The 21,529-nt window shown below is 39.1% G+C and overlaps 1 protein-coding gene across 4 annotated transcripts in view; it reads left to right on the top strand.

Moving 5' to 3' along the window:
• CDK6 (cyclin dependent kinase 6) overlaps nt 1-21,529 on the top strand; it is a 135,810-nt gene that overhangs the window by 92,395 nt on the left and 21,886 nt on the right. For all 4 annotated transcript variants that reach the window (XM_071560702.1, XM_071560703.1, XM_071560706.1 and 1 more), the window contains one exon: nt 2,494-2,603. In XM_071560702.1, coding sequence (XP_071416803.1) covers nt 2,494-2,603 — 110 coding nt within the window. The remainder of the gene's footprint in view (nt 1-2,493; nt 2,604-21,529) is intronic.

Below are 21,529 nucleotides of genomic sequence, written 5' to 3'. Positions count from 1 at the left end.
AAACACTTCTATAGTGACAGATTAATGACTGTATATCAAAACAGCTCGACAGAGGTTACTTCCTCTCTGACTATAACACAAGTAGGTATTAGCTGAAGTTTATGTCTTTGGAAACTGGTTTTTTTTTAAAGGTTTGAGTTTCCAAATTACTCAAGTAAAATCTTCCAGTCACCTTGTGTGTGCATTGATAGAGTATATCAGGGTACAAATGCTTGGGAAAACTGCCAACAGAGGGTCACATGGGAGAAGCAGCCAACGTGCTGTTCCTCTGGGCAAGCACGGGGACCAGGCACAAGCTGCAATGCTCCACTCCGGAAAGGAGCAGCAGTCCTGAACTACATTTGCCTGGAAAGGATTTCAGTTTGGGGCATACACTGTCAGCAGTATTCAAACAGTCTCAAAACCACGCATCCCCCAGTTCTTTGCCTATGAGAGTGCAGAGCCTAATGTTGCAGGGCTTGTGGGACTGGGGAAAATAAATCACCCTTACTCTTTCGTGTGAGGAGAGCCATGTAGATCTCAAACCAGGAATCATGAGGTTTGGTGGTATTCCCAAAGATCAGAGATCACACAGCTCTTACTCCTGATGCTACACCCGGACATTAACAGTAATGGGTTGAAATTGTTATATCTAGTTTCTCAAAGCAATATTTCTACAATAAGGTTTTCCACAAATGTACTGAGAAAATAAAAGTGTAGTTTGGTTTGAGTGGTATATCTGCATTAGGAAAAATAGTGTGTTTTAGAAGGAATTCTATCTGACTTAGACAGGGCAGATCTGGAGAGAATCCATGACCTCCAGTTACGTTTTTCTTCTTTCTCTGGAGTGAATCTCTGAACAAACTTCTCTGGTTTTATAGAGGGAAATGTTTTTTTTAAAGCATCAGTGGTATGGTAGCAAATAAGGAGGAACAACACAAATGGAGCCAAATAATGCTCAACTTCCACACAAGAACCTGTTTCTGTGGACAGATATCTGGAAGTATACCTTGCCATGCAGTACTTTGCACTGTGTTATTGAACAGTTTCAAAGACAGATTTTATGAATAAAGATCAAAGTGTTTTAAAGAACTGTTAGCAAATATGACCACTTGTGCAAATATCCGTGAACCTCCCTTCAGGAGCCATTCAGTGGTTTCAAAGGCTGTCAGGGCATGTAATGATTATAATAAATGTTGTATTTGCTTTTGTTTCAGCTGGCTTTGACCAGCAAATTCGGCTGATTACTTCCATTGTTATTTTTCCTTAGAAGATAATTATATTGTTATCATAAAAGGCCGTGATTCTTACACATTTCTTTGTGTTGTTCTTGAAATTCAGAGCCCACTATCGTAGTTAACATAATTTTTAAAGTTATTTTCATTCTTGTCTTTTTCTTTTCTATCCTTGTTTCTTGTCAGTGCTTTTGTTTTGTTTAATTCTCCTCCTGAATACTGCATTTCCCACCTTTATGTTTGTTGGAGAAACAGCCCAATAATTGTTGAGACCCTCCCAGGCCCCAAGATTAATAGCCAGAGAATTAAATTGTGGCACACATGAGAAGAAAATGGGTATTTAGCTGACAATGATGTGTTGTTACGACTGGATTATAACTGTATTCAAGAGCAGAATGGTCCTGCGGCTCTGAGATTATATTCTAGCACGATAATAATTCGCACAGGACTCTGCAGAAGCTCCTTGTGTTCTTCTGCAAATATCCTGAAAATACAGGCAGCCTCATTTGTATTTGGTCTACTTGTGTGAAACAAAAGGATAAATATAAACTGTCCTGTCTGTGTTGTGGGTTCACTGTGCAGGACTCGTCAAAGTACATCAATGGAGCAGTGCCAGTAAAATTCCCACTGGGTCTCTACAACATGTTGTGACATAACCACTGAGACAAGAACAGCCTAAAAGCAGGCGCTTTACGTGGCATATGTCTGTGGGAGTGTATCACTTGAAAATAAATTGTAAGAGACGTTAGTGCTGGGCTAACCAGCAGCACGTGGGCAGACACAGTCACAGAACTGTAAAGGTCACGAATCCTCCAGGAATCCCTGTGCTGTGTTGCTTTGTTGAAAACTGAGAGTTTAGGGTTCTTCTGTGCGCAAGGAAACCACAGTAGACAGCACTGATGCCTTTGGTAAGGGATTGCTTTGGGGAGGGTTTGACTTAATCTGTATCCAACCACTATAAAAATAGGTTATAACTTCTTCAGTTTCTTCAGAGAGAACTTTAGAGACAGGTCAGACATTTACTCTGATTGGCCTATGCACTTGAGTTGACCCCAATTCTTTTACAGAAAATAGTGCATGAACAATAAAGCACTGAGAACAGATCTGTGCACAGTATTCCCTAGCTTATTTTTTTCCAGTTTGGCTCTGGTGACTACCTCTAAAGGGTCTACAAAAGTTGCTTAAGAAAACAAGGCCTTGTTCAATAGGCTAACATTTATTCTATGTTATAACTCTTCAGCTAAGCACGATCTCTTTTCTGTTCCTGTTTGTTTTACAGGTTGTTACTTTGTGGTATAGAGCTCCTGAAGTCTTGCTTCAGTCCAGTTATGCAACAGCAGTTGATCTTTGGAGTGTTGGCTGCATATTTGCAGAAATGTTCCGTCGAAAGTAAGAAACACAGTTTTATTTTCTTCATGCTTTTCATTTGAAAAAACATGCAGTAATGCCTGTTGCAATACACTGAATCACTTTTATATTGGAAAGGCCTGATGGGAAGTTTTACTTGCTGCATAAACTATAAATGCCCTCGGTGAATTTATGCTTGTTGCCATCTTGGAGTCTCTTTTGATGGGAGTCTGCCTCAGCTCTTGGCAAAGCCTGTATCATAAGCATTGTTTATTCCTGCTGCACCTGAATCCAGATGCAGATAACAGTGGCGAAGAGAGGCTGTTGAACAATTTGAGCAAAGCTGGATTGTGAAAAGAATTTACCCTGAGGAAGACAGGGTTCTGTGGTCAGCATAGTCTTCTTCCTCTGTAGTTTGTGCATTGGAGCATCAAGTGTTTGCTTGTAGTCCACTTTTGGCATATTTGAGCTCTAAGAAGTCACTGTAAAGAGGAAGTTATGTCACCTGAGAGTAGGGTAACAGAGATGTTAAATGTACTCAAAAACCCCGTCTTGCTACAAAATATTACAGCTGGATACAGGTGAGCTGTGAATGCAGGACAAACTCTTGTGTACTGGTCTTGCCCTGTAGAATGACATTAATATGAAGGTCATACCATGTAGGGTGTGGAGAGGAACAAACCTGCAAGACTTTTTAACAAGATAAGCCTGTCTTGCTATTTACTCAATTACAAGAATTTTGATTGACCTTATGGCAAAAAGTGCGTGTTGTCATCACCTCGGTGATTTCTGTAGAAATTGTGTAGCATTTTGTAACACCCGCTGTGAAGTCAAAGAATATACAGAAAGAAGTATGAAAGAAAAATATACACTGTGTGGCCTAAACCCCCAAATCAGTACTATTTACAAGGAGAAGCAATACTGCTATAGCCTTGAGAAACAACTATTTAATTTATACAATGTGAAGTTCAAAATACTAATTGAAGTCTTGCAAAATAATTTTGGGATTTTGCTACTTATTAATATTATGTGGAAAACTCATTTCTTTTGGGCTTCTTGCCTGGTCAAGTGGCCTGGGTAGAGTTATACTCCACCCTCTCCGTCTCTGACTCAGAAATGAGGTCAGAAACTAGAAGAAAAAAAGAACGTGGATTTTAAGAAAATCAATTAAACCCTCCACTGCAAACATTTAAAAATTCAGTCTTAGTCCATGTACTGACAGATTCACAGCATTAACTGCTGATAGTTTTTCTCATTGAAATGGCATAGTCAACAGCTTTGGTTTAGGATTTGCAGTAACAGTGATACAGAACAAATGAATGCAGAACTTTATTACATGCTCAAAGATTTTTTTTCTCATTTAATTTTAGTATCCTAACAGATAAGAAGTAATGCCATATACAAGCACCACCAATTTAATTTCAATTTTCCTCGTAATGAAGTATGAGCCTCGCTGACTCTCCAAATGCAACACAGTAAATGAAATTAGAGGCAGTTAAATTTTCTACATGTATACAAATGCAAATATTACATTAATATTACAGATCAGAGGTTTTTTTTTTTTTAATTGGAAATGAGATCTGATTTGAACCAGAGTTTAATAAAACCAGGGCTTCTATTTTTCTCGCCAAGTGTAGGGGTCAGTCTGACATTCTCAGTTGTACATTTGGGAGACTGTCAAAAACTGTAGAGGTCAGAAATCTGCCAAGTCTGTATGTACTATGTTCTTTCATTGCAAACAATATGACTTTCACATACTTAAGTGTACAAGCATGATTTGGAAGGCTATTCTCAAGGCTCTTTGCCATGAAGCTACAGCAAACAGCACTAAATGGTATTTCCATGGACTGTTGTGAGGGGTTAATGTTGCAATACTTTCTGCATTATATATGTTGTCTTTCAGATTCTCCTGATGGATTGCAAAAGAAAGCCCATGTTTCTGTGACCTTGGTAGCAATAAACTAAAATTTAGCAAACTCCGTGGATTATATCTAAAAGATTGAATAAACACAATGGCAGTTTTGCTGGGAAATGGTAGTGCCCTTGGGTAACCACTGATCTGTATTTCCACTGGTGTTGGTAGGATAAGAGTATGAGAATGCAGCGAAAACTTTCTTAGTAGGCATGGGTTTGAAATAAAGACATCCTTTTTTCACTTGTTAGGTACTTGTTGCCTTCTTTCCCTACTCTCTTTTACGTTCTCTTTGAAAGGTCTTGAAGCTCTGTAATTTTTAAGAACTGTACTGAAACTCCTCTGGGCTTTTTTATATCCAGAGAATTCACTGGACTGGGTTTCAAAATAAAACACTACACAGCATCACAGAACATACCAGAATCCAGTTTATGTCAAGGAGGCATTTGACAGTTTGAGTTTGCTTGAGTGTAGTTTTGTAGGGTGTTACAAATGCAGTGAAGGTGCTGTAGGTTTGGACAAGTGTAGGAGAGAAGAGAGCTCTGTATGAATGATCCAGTCCCTGTGTTATAGGTTGTTGTGTCTTTTAAGTTGAAGACACCTCATGTAATTTAAATCACGCTTAATTCAAAACAGTTTAAGACAAATGGGAATAAAGTATTAGTTTGAGAAGTAGATCTGAAATACACAGAAATGTATGAAGGACTTAGACACAAAAATTAAATAAATATATTTCTGTCTAGACACACATAGAGTAAATTTGAACATTTCCCTGATCTTGGCTGATTCAGTTAAACTTCTCAGCTCTGCAATCTGAGATTTGTATAAAGAAACAGCTATTTTAAAAATGCACATTTTAATTTTGGTGCAGCTTTGTAGGCTGTGCGAAAATGAAAGAGTAAAGATTGTATGTTGAAAGTCCTCAGACAGATTCTCAAGGGTCCTTCTCTCCTTACAGATCAGCAATAATTTGCTCAGTAATCAGGTGTGTGTTATGTACACAGAAACTATCCTGCTTTGTGTGTCCGTGTGCACTGATGATGATACCACCCCCAAATAAAGCATTACTTGAAAATGTCTTTATATAGTAGTTTCAATTTTTAAATTCCCTGTCTAATTAAGCAGGTTCCAGTAACTTCTAGACATATTTGGAGGGATTGTTATTACCTAAGAAAAATGTAAATGTATTTGTCATAGTGACTCCTTTTTTGGTGATTTAAAAGCTGTGGTGCATGGCACCATCCTTAGGCTTTTTGTTTGTTTGTTTGTTTTTAAATGTTTAGATGAAATTAGGGATCACTTACAAAAAGGTTTTACTTCAAGGCTGAGCATTTTCCCGGCCAGTAGGAAAGGGCTTTGTACCTCCTACTCAGGGAACACCTCATTAAAAAGAAAGGCAAACATGGGAGGAGCATCCACTTCTGTCTGAATACACAAAACTTTTCCAGCTGGCTCAAGGACTGCAGGCAGCTCTTAAGCAGTAAGCCATGATCAGTGTTTTGGGGAAGAAGGGACTGTCTGTGTTCTTACTTCAATTACATAATACTTAATCAAGGTGAATAAGTGTGAAAGGGGGAAAAGACTGGAATCTGGGTAAAATGCTTTATAAAAGGAAGCTGAGATCACCAGTCTTGGATTCTCTTCTGAGTGGCAGTCTTGAGAAAGTGTCAAAATGCTTTGATGCTTACTACTGCATCTATACATGCCCAGTTTTCAAAACTGTAATCCTATATGATTTCAATCCTGCACAGACTAGGATGTCAGTAGGTGTGCATGTGGCACTAATGAGTCAGATATCTGTATAACAATTCCAGTTAGACAAGTTTAACTATAATATTATACAAGCAACTGAGTTTGTTTCCCTTTGTAGTAATTATGGAGGTAAAAATCATCATAAGGGACCATCAGTTTTTCTAGCCTATATTATATTCACAGCCTAGACAAGCTGAAGAAGTCATACACTGGAGAGTGGCTGGTGCATATGCAATCTCCACAAATGTTACAGGCACCAATTCAAACTCAAAACCTGAAAGATAGTCCTCTCCCAAAAACCTTTCCTCCTCCCCAAAGCAAAAGTGAAACAGTATTATCTCAGTGTCCGAAGCTTCATCTGTCTGAGAGGGTAATTAATTCGTCACATGAATTTCTTAATGATACTGTTCATGCACCAGCTCCATGGTGGTTTAATCAGCCTGCTGTTGGTAAGGTCATCAGTCCCAGATATTCATAAGCCACAAGACTGGCACAAATGGCATGAGGATATTATTTATTCCTTTTTAAGTATTAAACCATGGATTTAGCTGTTGTCTCATTTTTCAGCCTACTCTGTCAGTTCCTAGTGTATGCAAGACAGTTATTGCACTGCCAGCCATGCTTGAAAATCATAGCAGCTGATAAGAGTTGTGTGACTCTACTAAAATACCTATGATGGGACAAGTTCTCTGGTGGGCACAAACAGAGAACACAGGGAAATGAGCTAGTGGCATGTAAGTCATCTTTCAATGGTGGAAATTCATCCAGTTAGAGGAGTTATATTATTTGTGTAAAAAACCCATGAGCCTAGGACTTTGTTGCTCTAGAAAATGTGTACAAATGTGATGAAATCAAAGCTTAGAGCCTCACTTGGTGATGTGAACACTGGATTTGGAACCTGCAGACTGCATGTAATCATAAAACATAAGGTTTAAAAAAACTAGCATTATACACATATTCAGATACAGTATTCAGTAACTGTAAAGTGTCTAAAGCACTAAAATACAAAAAATATTTATTTTCCTTTCCAAACAATAGGTTATTAGTACAGTTTGAAATTCAGCCCTCAGATCCATTGCATGTACTTTTTCTGTGTTGACTACAGAATCAGGTGGTAGGATGGGTCTGGAAGGAGACTGTAAGAATAGTATGGCCAGCAAGACTACTGTCCTCTGTACTCAGCACTGGTGAGGCCACACCTTGAGTAGTACTGTGTTCAGTTTTGGGCCCCTCACTTCAAAAAGGACATTGAGGTGCTGGAACGTGTCCAGGGTAGGGCAACAGAGCTGGCGAAACATGTCCTATGAGACGTAGTCAAGAGAGCTGGGATTGCTTAGTCTGGAGAAAAGGAGACTCAAGGGGAACCTCATTTCTCTCCAAAGAAGTTGTAGTGAGGTGAGGTTTGGTCTCAAGTGAAAAGACAGGAGGAAATGGCCTCAGGTTGTGACAGGGGAGGTTCAGATTAGATATTGGAAAAAAATCACTGAAAGAGTGGTCAGACACTGGATTAAGTTGCCCAGGAAGGTTGTGGAGTCACTGGCTCTGGAAGTTTTCAGGAGCCGTCTGGATGTGGCACTCAGGGATATGGTTTAGGGGTGATTATGGTGGTGCTCATGGTTGGACTAGATCATCTTGAAAGTCTCTTCCAGCCTTGATGTTTCTGTGATTCTAAGACAGGAGACAAGGGGTTGCAGAGGAAAATAGCCAAGTGTAACAGGAACACCTGTTTTTTAAGTCTTCCAAAACCTGAAGCTGGATGGGAAAGTTTGAGCTTCTGCCACTGAGTGGAAAGAGTAAGCAAAGGGAACTGTACCCTCTCTAAGGCAATTCAATGTGACAGAGTGGCACAAAGAGTGGCAAAACTATTCTCTGTCAGTGTGCGTAGTACAGCATTTGGAGTGATGGCTGTAAAAGACAGTGCTGCAAACTGGCAAGGACAAGAAGGTATTGCATAGTGTTTGTCCCAGCTTCCATGCCTTGCACTTCTTTCAGTGATACTGTCTGCACAAGCTTTCAGCTGTCTCATCTGTGAAATGAACCCAGGACTGTGAGACTTTCCTTCAAAATAAGGGTTGCAGTGTATGTGGGAACTATGAAGAACTGTTAGTTGAAGAGCTGAGGGTGGAATTCACAGTGTTTCTCTTCTGGTCTTCATGAGGCTGTATAGCACAAGCAAAAATGTGTACAAGCTAAATTTGCAAGAATTTAAACCTCTGCTAATGCACTTATTCTTATCTGTCTGCTAAAATACCACACATACACGCACACAAAAAGTGGCTTCAAAGGAAATCAGGCCTTGAGTATGTGAGCTACTGTATGCATGTCCTTATCCAGAGAAGGAGATACACACTCCCATTTGTTATCAGTAGGCAACAAAGTGATAACTTGCAACCGAGGTGCTCTGCTTAGGACAGGCATCTTCTGTGTCGGAAGAGATCTGCAGTCCAGTTCATCCTTGACTCTGTCCTAACTAGCATCAGTTTCATCATGTGCTCATTTGGTCTGAATTATCTGTTCCTGTAGGTGCTAATCTCCAACAGATACAGTCTTTTAAGGTTGCGCTTTCAAAAAAATAGGTATACATCTGGCAGTAGGTATTCAACAGCAGAGCCACAGATTCTCAATGGCCTAAGTATGTTCTTCATTTAGAGAATGAAGTAAAGAGGACAGTGGGCTTTGAGTAAAATCATTCACAGAAATGCTACTATTGCAGAGAATTCCTTGGAAATTGGAAGTACCACATCCTCTACTCCAGACACATTCTGAGTTAGTTGTTGCTTGTGATGAGCTGCTTTGCTCTTGAATGGTCTCGAGGAACAATCATCTGTAACTTTGCAAACATATAGCTGGCAGGAGAGTTTATATGTGCTAAGTGACCCTCACTTCAAATTAAGTAATGGTATGGCATACTTAAATTTTTTCCCATTAATATTATTCAAATATTTGTTTAAAGCCTGTAATCAACAGTAAAGTATCATATACTAGAACTTTATCAGCAAAATACTTCGCAACATAATATAGAACTTGTTTTTCTTCATACAGGACATACTCTTGCCACAGCCCAAGTGGTGACAGCAGATATTTTGGTTTGGATGGGAGCAGAACAGAGAGACTACATATCAGATAACCCACCATAAACAAAAACTCTGTCTCGAACTGAAATCAATGGATAAACATAGCATCAGTTCAGTAGGGAAGGATTGTATTTCTTTGTCTTTTTAAAATTATCTTTATTTGCACACTGTTGTAAATTGTCACCAGAGACTGGGTTTTTAATTTCTTGATCTGTGTATGGATATTTGAGAAAGGCAACTGTGACCGATAGTAGTGAAGACTTCAGTTTTGTTTTATCTTCTAAAGATGATAAGGAGACTCTAAAACATAAATACTGCCATGCAAGGAATTGTGAGGCTTACTTCTGTGGCACAGTTTGTCTCATTTCAGATGTGTTTTTATTTTCCTGTGCTTCTGCTGTCTGATCATTTACTTTGCACTGTTTAAGTGGGCACAGTAACTTTTTAGCAGTAGGACTATTTAGATTTCCCTGCTAGATCCTACGTTCTTCCATATGGTAAAATTTCTGCTTTTTTTTTTCTCCAGGTCTTAGCTTAGTTTTCCCTTTCCATATTCTGTTCTCTTATTTTCAATGGATTTCTGAAATGTCTTTCAGAAGCTGAGACAAGATCTGTAATCTCTTTTTAAGTCTTCTTTAGGTTGCAAAGAAGAAAGAACCAGAGAGAGCAGCAGAGGAATCTGTTAACAAAAAACCCCCAGGGTATATAACTGGATACTGGAAGGTATAATAAAACCAAGACAGGAGAGACATCTAGGCAAAAAGCAACTGAATAAATACATGAATGCTGCTTATAAGTTAGGTTTTCCATATAAACTGCCAAACAATTTAAATGTGGTTTAAGAGAGATCTGTTCTCTTTATCATGCAGCAATTTAAACACAGACTTTGAAATCACATTATCTGGTGTTTTCCAGTGAACCTTAAACCAACATATCTAGTGGACCAAGAGCTGCAAAGTATAATCATTCACTTGTCTGCTTGCTCACAGTTAGATCTTGGTAGCAGAAAAAAACTAAACAACTTTTTTTTCTTTTGTCTTTGTTTTAGCAAGTAGTGGTAGATGTTGCAGCTTAGAACTGTAAAAGCTACACAGCTTAATTTACAACCTTTGAACCAAAGTACTGCACAGTTCTGGCCCGAGTTTGGTTTTGCCATTTTTGGAAATTATCTTGTTTTGTTATAAGAATGATTTAAGTTGCAAATGCCATAAAAGTTCACCATAGTCCAGACTAACTACTGGGAGAAGGTTTGTTCCTTAGATCTTGTCAACATTCAAAATTCTGTGCTTTGCACTTTTCATCCTTTATTCTTCTGCCATTCATGTGCATATGGGTGTGTAGGAAGCTGATCGTTTTTCCAAACCAGGCTTAATGAAATGAGGTTGGGTGTTTTTGACTCTTCAGATAAGTGGCAGCCTATTACAAAATTTTTTTCAAGCATTTTTAAGGCTGAATGGGCACAAGCTACAATTTAACTTAGCGACCTTAGTGATGGCACAGCAGTGTCATTTTGCTTCAAACATAACTAACCTTAGGAAAATATAACATAAAGGAAAGCAGAAGACCACACTTGTTCATGTTAGTCCAGTTTTTGAATAATCAGGATTGTTTTCTGTTTAGTCTGACCTGCAAGGCAGAACTTGCATTGGCTTTAGGCAAAGGACAAACACACGTTCATGGAGAGAAGGGCAAGTAGACTAATTACTGAGTACAAGATATGTTTCCAAGACAGCATCACCCTATTAAAAGGAGAATACCATATTGGTTTTTAGCTCACAATTTCCCTCAAAGCCTTTTGTAGTTGATACCCGTCTGTCTGCAGTTGGGCTGATTGATAGCCGTTAGTCAAATCCAGTAACTGTATCGGTCTGTGGTTGGGGATGAGTGGCAAGTGAGTGCCAGGCCATTCACTTGTGGTTTTCCTTCTAGTTTCCAGCTGAGCCAGACTTTCAGTCAGAGGAATAGATCTGTTGGTAAGGGAAACCGTTGATAAACCAAAGAAACCAAAAACTGCCACTACCCGTGACAAAAAACCAAAGGGAACTTCAAAGCAGGGGTAAGAAGCCCGACAGAAATGGTGTTAGCTGACCAAGTTTAATTTGACTGTTAGGTGCAGGTGTGAGGTCAGGTCAGGTCAGTGGCCAGGGGGCTGGCATTGGGTGGCTCTGGACTGGTAGCCAGTGGCTGCACACAGCTCAGGCCCAGCTGGGAACTCACAAGAGACGTCCCCTCCTGGAAAGCTTCCTGTAGCTTCTGTGTTTCAGGTGGCACAGCACTAATCTGAAATCCCCCTGAACAGATAGTCCTTAAAAATATATGCATTCCTTACAGGGGTGATACTCGAGTCTGTGACAATCTGAATTAGCCTGGTCAGGGGACAGAGGAAAAGACCTTGTAGTTAGTAGAAAGACCACAACATGTCAGTCATATTTGTAAGTCCTTGCATTTGTAATGGGTATTTGGAAATGCAGGTGGCAGCAGAAGCATGTGGATCTGAGCTGCGTGGGGCACAGCTGCTGGCCAGTCGGTGTGAAGGTGTACCACCCTTTGTGTCTTCTGGAGTGTCTGAAAGACAAGTTTGTATCTGGGACAAGCCAGAGCAGCCTGAAGGCTACTTTGGTGGGATCCTCAGCCACCGATTGTTCTTAGCAGTCACCCCACCAGCCAGAGAACAGGAGAGAAGCAGAGCAATGTTATCTATGCCCCTTGCTCTCCAGCCTGAAGAGGGATAGCCAGCTGTACGCTGCCCAAAGACTTTCCATTTGAAAGGGTCTCCTGGCTGTTTCACACAGATTCCCTCTTCAGGAACTTGGCTGAGAGAGACTTTACTTTTTGCCTAGAGTTTGGCTGGGGGAAGCTCTGTGTACTTTTGTTTGACTCCTAATAGAACTAAACATTGTTTTTATTTACTTTTCTCTTTCATAAGAAAATGGCTACAAAAAGGTATTTGAACTCCTGAGATCCTTTCCTGGACACTGGTGCACTCTGGAGAGGGGCAAGAAAGACTAGACTTTTAAGTGTGATTCATGTTGCTGAGCTCCGAAGTGTTCGGGGGTTTTTTCCCAAATTTAGTGTCTAGTTTAATCTGGACATCTTTACTGGGTTTTCTGCATTTAACTGTCCAGAAAAAGAATCTAATAATTAGTTACCACTGGTTAGTGATAAAGACAGTATGTACTAGTTCAGAAGTACATAGGACAAACCTGTCTCGTATTTGTATCTTTCAGCGGCTTTAGACTAGAACTTCTCCATATGTAGGTGGTCATCAAGGCTGTTGGATGTTCTTTACATCTAAGAAAACCCCATAAATGGACATGAGAGAAGTGGAAAGCAAGCTAAAGGAACAGACATCAGGAGTTTAAAACCAACTTAAGGACATCAGAGCAAAACATAACAGCTTCTTGAGACTTGATACTACGTACCAAGTGTATAATTGGCTGTGAGAGGAGACCTCAAAATATCAGTAAGAAAGCAAAAAGGGGTTTGGTATTTAGATTTCTGGAAAACAATGTCTCCAAGGGAACCATGGTGCCCAAGGGCAGCTTCCTGCTGCCTTTATGGAAAAGCTTACCTACACTGCAGAGTCCAGACCACTGCAGAGAACTTGCCAGCTGGTCTAGGAGCCTCTACGTTGTCTGTAGTTGCAGATGGCAAAGGCGTAGATAGAGTTCTATTTGGTGAGGAAGGGATGTGGCCACAGCCTCTCCTGCCACAGAGCAGCACATGTGTTACCCACACATAGCTGGAGCTGCCTTTGCCATCAGTTCTCAGGGTCCTGATGTTGGCCGTGTACTAAAAAATACAGAAGAGGCATGGCAGGATACAGCTCACACTAGCTCACACTAGTTCCTGTCTCTTCTCCCTTTGAAGCCTTAGTTTGCCTTGTGATGTGAAAGCACATGTTGTTGCCTTGCTTCTAATTTTCTGTTTGCTCAAGGCCTGTGGCACTGCTGTAACATTTGCTTGCTTGCTGACCTGCTGACATGCCAGCCCTGTACAAAACGAGTCCATGTGAGACACAGCCACCATGGTACGCTGACTGCAGAGACAGAGCCAGGATTTGGGAAGCTGAGGGCTCTTGATGACAGCATGTGACATGCCTGGCTGTCCTCTTACGCCTGTGGCATGCTTCATTTTGCACTCTTTCAGGACCGGCAGTCTGGCATGGTCAAACCATGTGACTTCTTCCAGAAACACATAATTTGCTCTGCTTTCCTTTTATAGATGCAGTGAACACATTCTGTCCAGATGCAACTCTAAGACAATCTCTGAGGAAGTATTTCTAATTTCACTGAAATATTCTCCATATTCATAGCTTCTCTCCTAACATATCTAGGTTTACCAGTAATGAGTGCTTTTGGAATACAGACATTTGTCAAACAAGAATTTCATCCAAGGGATTACTTAATTTCCACTCATTTATTCTACTGAGCTGGGGTAAATTGGCATGAAGATGCAGTTACTATTGATTTTCACTGAGTCTGAATCAGTTACCTAAAGGTACATGACTCAATCAGCTATATCATCCAGAATTTCACGCACTGTAGTGAATTATCAGATCTTTTTGATTAGATTATGCCACTACAGCATACACACTGTTCTATACAATTGAATAATTTTTAAGTGCTCTTTATATCCAAATAATTTGGGAGCAATCTTTCAGCTTTTAAAGAAGTATATGTAGCAAGAGATTTTTCAGTAATGTTCCTATCTGTAGCTGTTAAATTAAGCCTGTTTGGCACTGATGAATCATACTCTGCCATTGTGAGAATGAAGATGCTCAGTTAAAACTAGATCTCATCAGACCATTAGCAATGAAAGAGTATATGTGCAATGTCAGAACTGTATCCTATTGGTGTGTCCTACCCACTGAAGCACAGAAACAGGCTTGCCTGCTTCTCTCCTGCTTTGGAATCAGTTTTCCTTTTCCAGAAAGCAACTGCAAAAAGGAGAGGTAGGTGTTGGTCATCCCCTAGATCTTTTAAGACTTTGATTTTGAGGGCACTTTGCTGGAAAGTGCAAGCGGAGTTGAAGCAGAGACCAGACTTTTTGATAAACTCTATTTTTGGCAAACGTGCCAGCCACAGCTGTATGAAAAGCAAGGCATAAAATGGAAGAAGAATGAAAAGCATGGAAGAAGCTTTTAGTTGATTATTCACTTACTTCAGAAGAGGATTCTGGACTCTGGGTTTTGTTTAATTCTGAACAAATCAGATTGGGTTTTTTTAGAAATGCCAGCCATCTTCAGCTGAATCTTGAGCTCCTTGTAGTGGACATGAAGGTGGTGAACAACATGGTGATGTAAGGACAGAAATGTTCAACGTGTGGGGTGGCTTAAGGAGCTACATGTGCTCAGTACTTAAGAGACTGAGGAAATGTTCATTCTATAAAGATATTTTATGCTCTTCCCATTAAAATCATGTCAAAAGCCAGTAGAGTTATGCCACAGGCAGCACAGAGTTCTGTAATGGCAGAGCAGAGATAATAGCATAAAAGTAGTTGCAGAAATAATTTGAGGAGCCTTGTAACACACAAGTCTACAGCGGAAGTATGTCAATAATGCAGCTGCACAGGGGAGGGTGGCATCTGAGCAGTGTCATCACCTGGAAGTTAAGTTTTCATTTTTCTCTTTGAGAAATTAACTTACTCTTTCTTTTGATCAGGATTCAAGTGGGAAAAAAAGATTTTGTGTGAAATCACTAATAGCTGAACAGATTAAGTAACTGGAGAACTCCTAGTAGGTGACCTCAGATTACTTACTATGCACTGTCATGGGCCAGCGAATGTAAATCTTGCAGATTCTTTGGCCTCAATAGAGTGTATTCATGGGACAAATATTGCTTATGGCAAAGTTGTATCTAGTTTAAGCGGCCTTTGAAAACTGTAACAGTTTACTTGCATGATTGCTATACATAACTTTCTACCTTAAATGCTTATTTTAAGCTTTTCTGCAGGTGTTTATTAATTCACTGTAAGCCAGCACAGCTGCTAAAAATTAAAGTATTTCTTCACACCATCCTTCTAATCCACTTTCATCTCTTTTGACATTCAGACTCAGCAGCTGGGGGAAAAGGTTGAAATTGAAATTTAACCTCTGCTCACATAACAGTTTACCATTTAGTACTGAAATGTTTTCCCTGCCTTTCTTGTCTCAAGGGCTGTAATCCACTTTCAAAGGTTTTTTTCCTGACCAAGAGTGTTTTATTACAGCTGAAGGTGATGAGACATATTAATTGTGGATGGGCGCATTTCTAATGTTTCAGGTTTATCTGAAAGTTTAGCGAGGTTTAGAGCAACAGGTGCTATTAACACCTAATATGGGGACAAATAAAGTGATCATAGGTCAAAACATATGCTTGACACCACATAGGAGCAGCTGAAGCCCAGCTGGAGTGAAAACCTGAGGATTCTCTCTCTTAGCTTGTAACATTTTCCCAGAAGGAAAAAAAAAATCACTTGAATTTTATTCTGTATTGAGAATTTTATATTCTAGATCATGTAGAACATCTTTGAATTCTATGTTTCCCTTCAAACATGGAAATTTGACATCTATTGAAGCTCTCCTGTCTGGTCTCACAAAGTGCTCGTGCACAGCCTCTGTTACCTCAGTATCATTCTGTCACTGCACTACTGCAGATGTCAGAAAAGATTTTGTCTTTCAAAATTTTTTCTGCTGCTTTTATAGTCAGATATTTGCTTTTCTGCCTTACCCTTTCCAGTGTTAGAGGGTTGGGTTTTTTTAAAAAATAAAACTTAGACTAGTAATTTCATCAAATAGATGTACCATTTTCTGTGTAACTTACAGTGGTAGACATAAAACATCATTTATAACATCGCCCTTTCTCATTATTTTGTATTAAGTATTTAGAGCAAAAGCTCTCTCATCTATAGAGTATACTTCATTCTGTGAAGCTCCTTGCTTAGCATTAGTGAAATAGAATTAAAGCCCTAGAAAGCCTGGGAACACATACTTGGATGTTAATTTACTCAGTATCTTTGGGCAGATCGAATGAACCAGTATATGTAGTATATGTGTTCCTTTTACATTAAGTTACTTCTCCCTTGATATGGAAGAATCAGGGTTAGGTAAGAGTTAATTTCCTTTGAGCAATAATTATGTGTCCATAGTCCTTCAGCTGATACAAGAATGGTAACACTGTTAGACATTTGGTTTAAAAGAATTTATTTCAAGAGAAATCAACCAAATGGCAGAGAACCTTTTAGTTTTAAGCTTTACTGGGAAAGCAGTCTGATGGAAAATATATTTGGTTTGTGGAACATTAATTAGATTTTAATTACAGGACCTCAGATTTCAAATCGTATTATATATCCCCTTGATCAAGACTAGTGCAGCATTAGGGGCACTCTCAGAGCAAAGTCCTTTTTAAAAGGGGTTTTTAGACCAGTAATTATGGTCAACATCAACTGATGTGCTTTCTCAGAGTCATCTTGGCATTGCAAGAGAAATTGTGGAACTATAAGAAATTAATTTTGTATCTTTGAAAATTGTGATTTGAATAGATTTTCACAAGGAAATTTCATGCAAGATAAAGGAGTAGATACTTATTATAGAAGACTGTGTAGTTTGATTTATGTGTGATAAAGACTAGCAACAGACTGAAATTCTATTGCTTACCTTGAAGGTTGGTCATTTGCTATTGTACAGATGTTGTAAAACCTCTTCTTTAAAATACAGCATTAAAAAGCACCTTCATAATCTGGCTAAAACATGTCATTTTGGAGTGCTTTCTGCTAGATTTTGGAGGACTACATTATGAGTTCAATGAAAGAAGTGGTGAAAAACAGCTCTGACATGTTCTCGTAGGAGGATATAGATCTTTTCAAGGAAAATATGGGCAAATTTGTTCCCAGGCGCAAAGAGCTCTGAGCAAACACACACGTTGCTTTGCGAACATCCTGCACACTGATTGCACCACTGCTTGGTTGAGTGAACAGGAGAGTAAAGGGCCCTCTTGACACCCATCCATATACATAGGACAGCTATATCTGAGCCTGGTTCCATTACTGCCTTCAAACCCTAAAACTATGAGTTGCACAAGAAAAGCAAAGCAATGTGACAGTCTTGAGGAGTGCACATTTAGAAAGGGGATATGAAGTAGATTCATGAGACAAAAGAGAATATAGAAAGCTAAGTAAGTGATCATGGGAACAGCATGACCGTATTGTGTGTGTCATACCAATATTTCTTTTGGGTGCTATAAAAATGCAGAAGCCTCCAGTTTATAGTTACCGTTAAACTTTGAATTGTTGGTGGAGAAGTAGATGTAGTTTAACTGTGCAGGTGATGATGTGGGTGTTCAGCATACAGACAGTTTGAGTACATTACTGGTAGAACTGTCAGTAAAAACAAGAGGAGTGCTGCTTTTTCCACCCTGAAAAGAGACCATACTTTTTTTCCCCTTCCATTTCTCCAAGGACAGTTGTATATGTATGTTCAGAATTTGCTGCAAATGTTGGGACAGTTTTCAAGGTGCCACTATTATATCATGCTTCCTGAGTTGAGATAATAACCTAGTAAAATAAACCTACAAATCTTGCAGGGAAACAAATGTCCGCAGATAAGAGAACTGTGACGTGCATGCTGAGAGTAAATGAAGGACATTCAACCCATCAAGGCTCTTCTATTTCAAAATGTAACGTTAAATGATGGATTCTGAAGCAGTTCTGCCCAGGAACAGATGAGATCTGCCTATATTGCAGCATATTCTGGTCAAAGATAATACCTGCACTTAATCTTACTTTTGGGAGTTTATATATATGTTTGTGTGTATATGTATATGCGTATGTGTGTACATGTATGTGTATGTGTATGTATGTATCCTTCTGTTGATGCCCCATTTTGTTCTTATAAGAGGTTGTGAAACCAGATCTCACTTGGCTTGATCCTGGGGTCATTGATGTCTGTGGGGGATAAAGCCCATCATTCCGCTTTAAGGCCACCTGGGACCATGCTTACGTGAAAGGTGCCAAGCAAATTTTAAGCACCTAGAAAAAAGGTCTTCCTTCGCCAATTCCTAAGGAAGCTTTGGAGATGTTTGTATTTTTTTCTCATTTATGGTCTTTTTCTTGCTTTTTGCTGTATATTGGATCAACTTGATCTATGAGTATGGTGGCCTTGCTCTGGTCATAAAACTGTACACGGTGCCTCTGTTTAGTTTCCCTTTTACTGACATTTCCCATTCAGTTATGCATGCAAAGGGAACGTGCATGTCCACCCCCAAATTGGGTCTTTGCCTTGTTGGCTTGTATCTGCACCCAGCTCAGAAAGCCCTTTGATTTCTCAGTCAGGAAAGCAATCCTGTATATTACTTAGGATCTAGTCTATATGCACATTTTGGGGCTCAGAATATTATCTTTCTTTTTAGAATTCATTTACTTCATTTTAAATAGCAATGAAGAGTAAACTCTACCCTGTAAAGAACTGGAAGTTTGCAGTAATTTTTCAGAAACTATCTGTTTTCTTTTATCTGCTTCTGTCTACTGCATGAAACAAGGAACTCCAGAGAAAATAATAATTATTGCAGGTTTTGATGCATTAGATCTGGTTCTAATAATAGTTCAGTACAGACATAGCCCCATCTTAGAGACACTATTCATGATTATGGTACTATCCTACTTGAGGAATGATACATTTCTGAGTGAAAATAATCGGGCTGTTAAAGACTTAAATGAGAAACTCAAGATGGCTGATCTGTTTTCTGTCAGATTTTAGCTGAATAGTATTTCCTCAGTCATAATGTTTATCTGTGTCATCTTTCATCTTACATATAGGAGTAGAAAAGATAAGTTTCTTACAATTTGGAGCAGTTCATGATGAAGTATAATAACCTCTACATGAAGTAACTTCTTCCTATGCAGCGTCTGGCACCAACCCACACAAAGACATTATTAAAGGGAAAGGAGAGGGAGAAGTACAAGAAAATGTTAGGTTTAAATTGAGAACTCTGAATTACACAACAGCTGAGGCAAGCCACTTGTGACTGGAAATGGGTAACTGTCCAGAGCATGCAGTGTTGTCAGCCTGGCCTGTCTTCAGAGTGAAGTTTTATACTGTACCTTATTCATTTTACATATCAGAAGGGCCAGTGATCTTCACCTTTAAATAGTGATACACTTTTTTCTTGCCTCATGTTCTGTTTTCATGCCTGCAGTACAGACTTGTCTAGGCAATCTGTCAAAGAGAAACAGTGGTAGGAACAAGAATGAGGAATCAGCTTAGAAATAATCCCTCTGAATAAAGGTTTCCACAGGACAGTCCAGATCATGTTATTTCTAGTCATCTCATAATTTTAGTTTTAGGTCATATTTGGTTTTAGTTCTTAAAATGAAAATATTTCCTTCATAACAAGTAACTAAGAAGCTGACGAAGTTTCTTACCAGCTATCAACATTTGTAGTATGAAAAGGGAAAAAAAAAGCCCATCCTTTAAATAATATCTCTGACTATATAGCTTGGTGGGTTTCCCATGGCATGAGGTAGGATTCCTTGGCAAATGTTTCTTGGCTTTAGCTTTTTTTGTTTCTTGACCATCATTTTGTTGCTCTTACATACACAAATGTAAAATCTCCTAGACTTAACTGATACAACACTACCAGATTCTAAAATTCCATGTACAACTTCCATGAACTTTTGCTGTATCATTTCCCTTTACATTTTTTTCTTCACTATGTCAAATAATCATGGACTTTCTCTTTCAACACCTCACCCATCTTGACTAAGCAGCACCTACCCATTCTGAATTCACTGCTCTTCTTCCCAACACTTCTCCTTGGCATCTCTTCAACCAGAATGTCTAAGCCCCACTTGCCCAAAAATCAAGTAGTACCTTTCCCACCCACAGTGGTCTTTTCATTTTAGGGATTTCTTGTAGGACTTCACTGAGTACCGATGGATCACCAATATACAGACTCTTCACTGAGAATATTGTGTATATTCAAGTCAGTAACTAAGAGATTATCCTTGTTCTTCTGTGATAACAAGGAAGGATCTGGAATTCCCAACTGCTCTTGTCACCACACTGAGCAAACGGACTAGCAGACAGAATCCAGATACTTATCTTGGAAGTTATGTCCCATGTATCTGGAAAGATACTAGGCTTGGAAGCACTTGCATTGGCAACTCCAGAACTGTCATGGTAGCTCAGTAATATGCTTTGGTTGGAAAGAGAATTCCTTAGCTTTTTTTTTTTGCTCTTCAATACTGTTTTTCTTCATACAAACTTTCTTCCATATGTCCATTTTACCTGTAGTTTAGTAACCCAATGTTAGAAAGTGAAAGTTTCCAATCAGAATGTCAATAATTAGTTCAAAATGTCAGTCATTGTTAAGAAGCCAGCAGAATTTTTTTCAGGTGCCTCAATGCCTGTGGTTTTATTAGATTTTTTTTGCTTTGTGTCTGCATTGTAGTGTAGAATAGATCAGTACTGACCAATATCTTTAATTCCAATCTTCATGAAAATTCTAACTTTTCTTAAGAAAAGTTACAGACTCTCTTTGCTTTGTAGACCAAAGACTGAAAGCAAAGCTTATAAGTAATGTGGCCAGTCTACAGTTAAACTTCATTTATCTCTTGGGTGTCATTGCATTGTCTTTGTAAACAATACTTCAGGAATTGACTTGGCATGTCCATGGAGTTGCACCAGGGGAAATTCTTTCATGGAGACTTGCTTAGGAAATGTTTATATCTCAGTTTTTACTGAGTAGCACAGACATGAAACGTAATATTTGTAAAACAAAGTACTCAACCTTTCAGTCACCAATATCCAGTTCAGGTAGAAAGAATATTCAGTGAAGGTGAAATTCAGCATGAAACAAAAACATGAGCTTAGACATGGACAAGAGAAAAAGAGCCGAAATTTGGTGAGTGGTTAAATCTAGTTTGTTCAGCCACATAGAAGCGTAAGAGCCTTTTGGCCAGAAAATCAGTGGTGCAAGTCCTTCTAAACAGTAAATGGATGGTAACTTTTTCACGACTTGTGACATTTTACCTTGCAATAAACTTCAGGGATTGAGAGGGTGAATGAGTCAAGTGCAAGATACCAAGAACAAAGGTGAAATTTTACTTTTCTGTGGCTACTGAGTATGCTTCCAGTTCAAAGGTGGTGGGAGAGCTGAGATCTGCCTTTAAGTATAGAATTTTTTTAAAAATCATCTTGAGGTGAAAGTTTTTATGTGTACTGGACTTGCAGAGCTGGCAAGTCCTTACCAAAG

The sequence above is a fragment of the Pithys albifrons genome, chromosome 7 (assembly GCF_047495875.1).
Source record: "Pithys albifrons albifrons isolate INPA30051 chromosome 7, PitAlb_v1, whole genome shotgun sequence".
NCBI classification, from domain to species: domain Eukaryota; kingdom Metazoa; phylum Chordata; class Aves; order Passeriformes; family Thamnophilidae; genus Pithys; species Pithys albifrons.
This window is presented reverse-complemented; position numbering and strand designations above follow the sequence as displayed.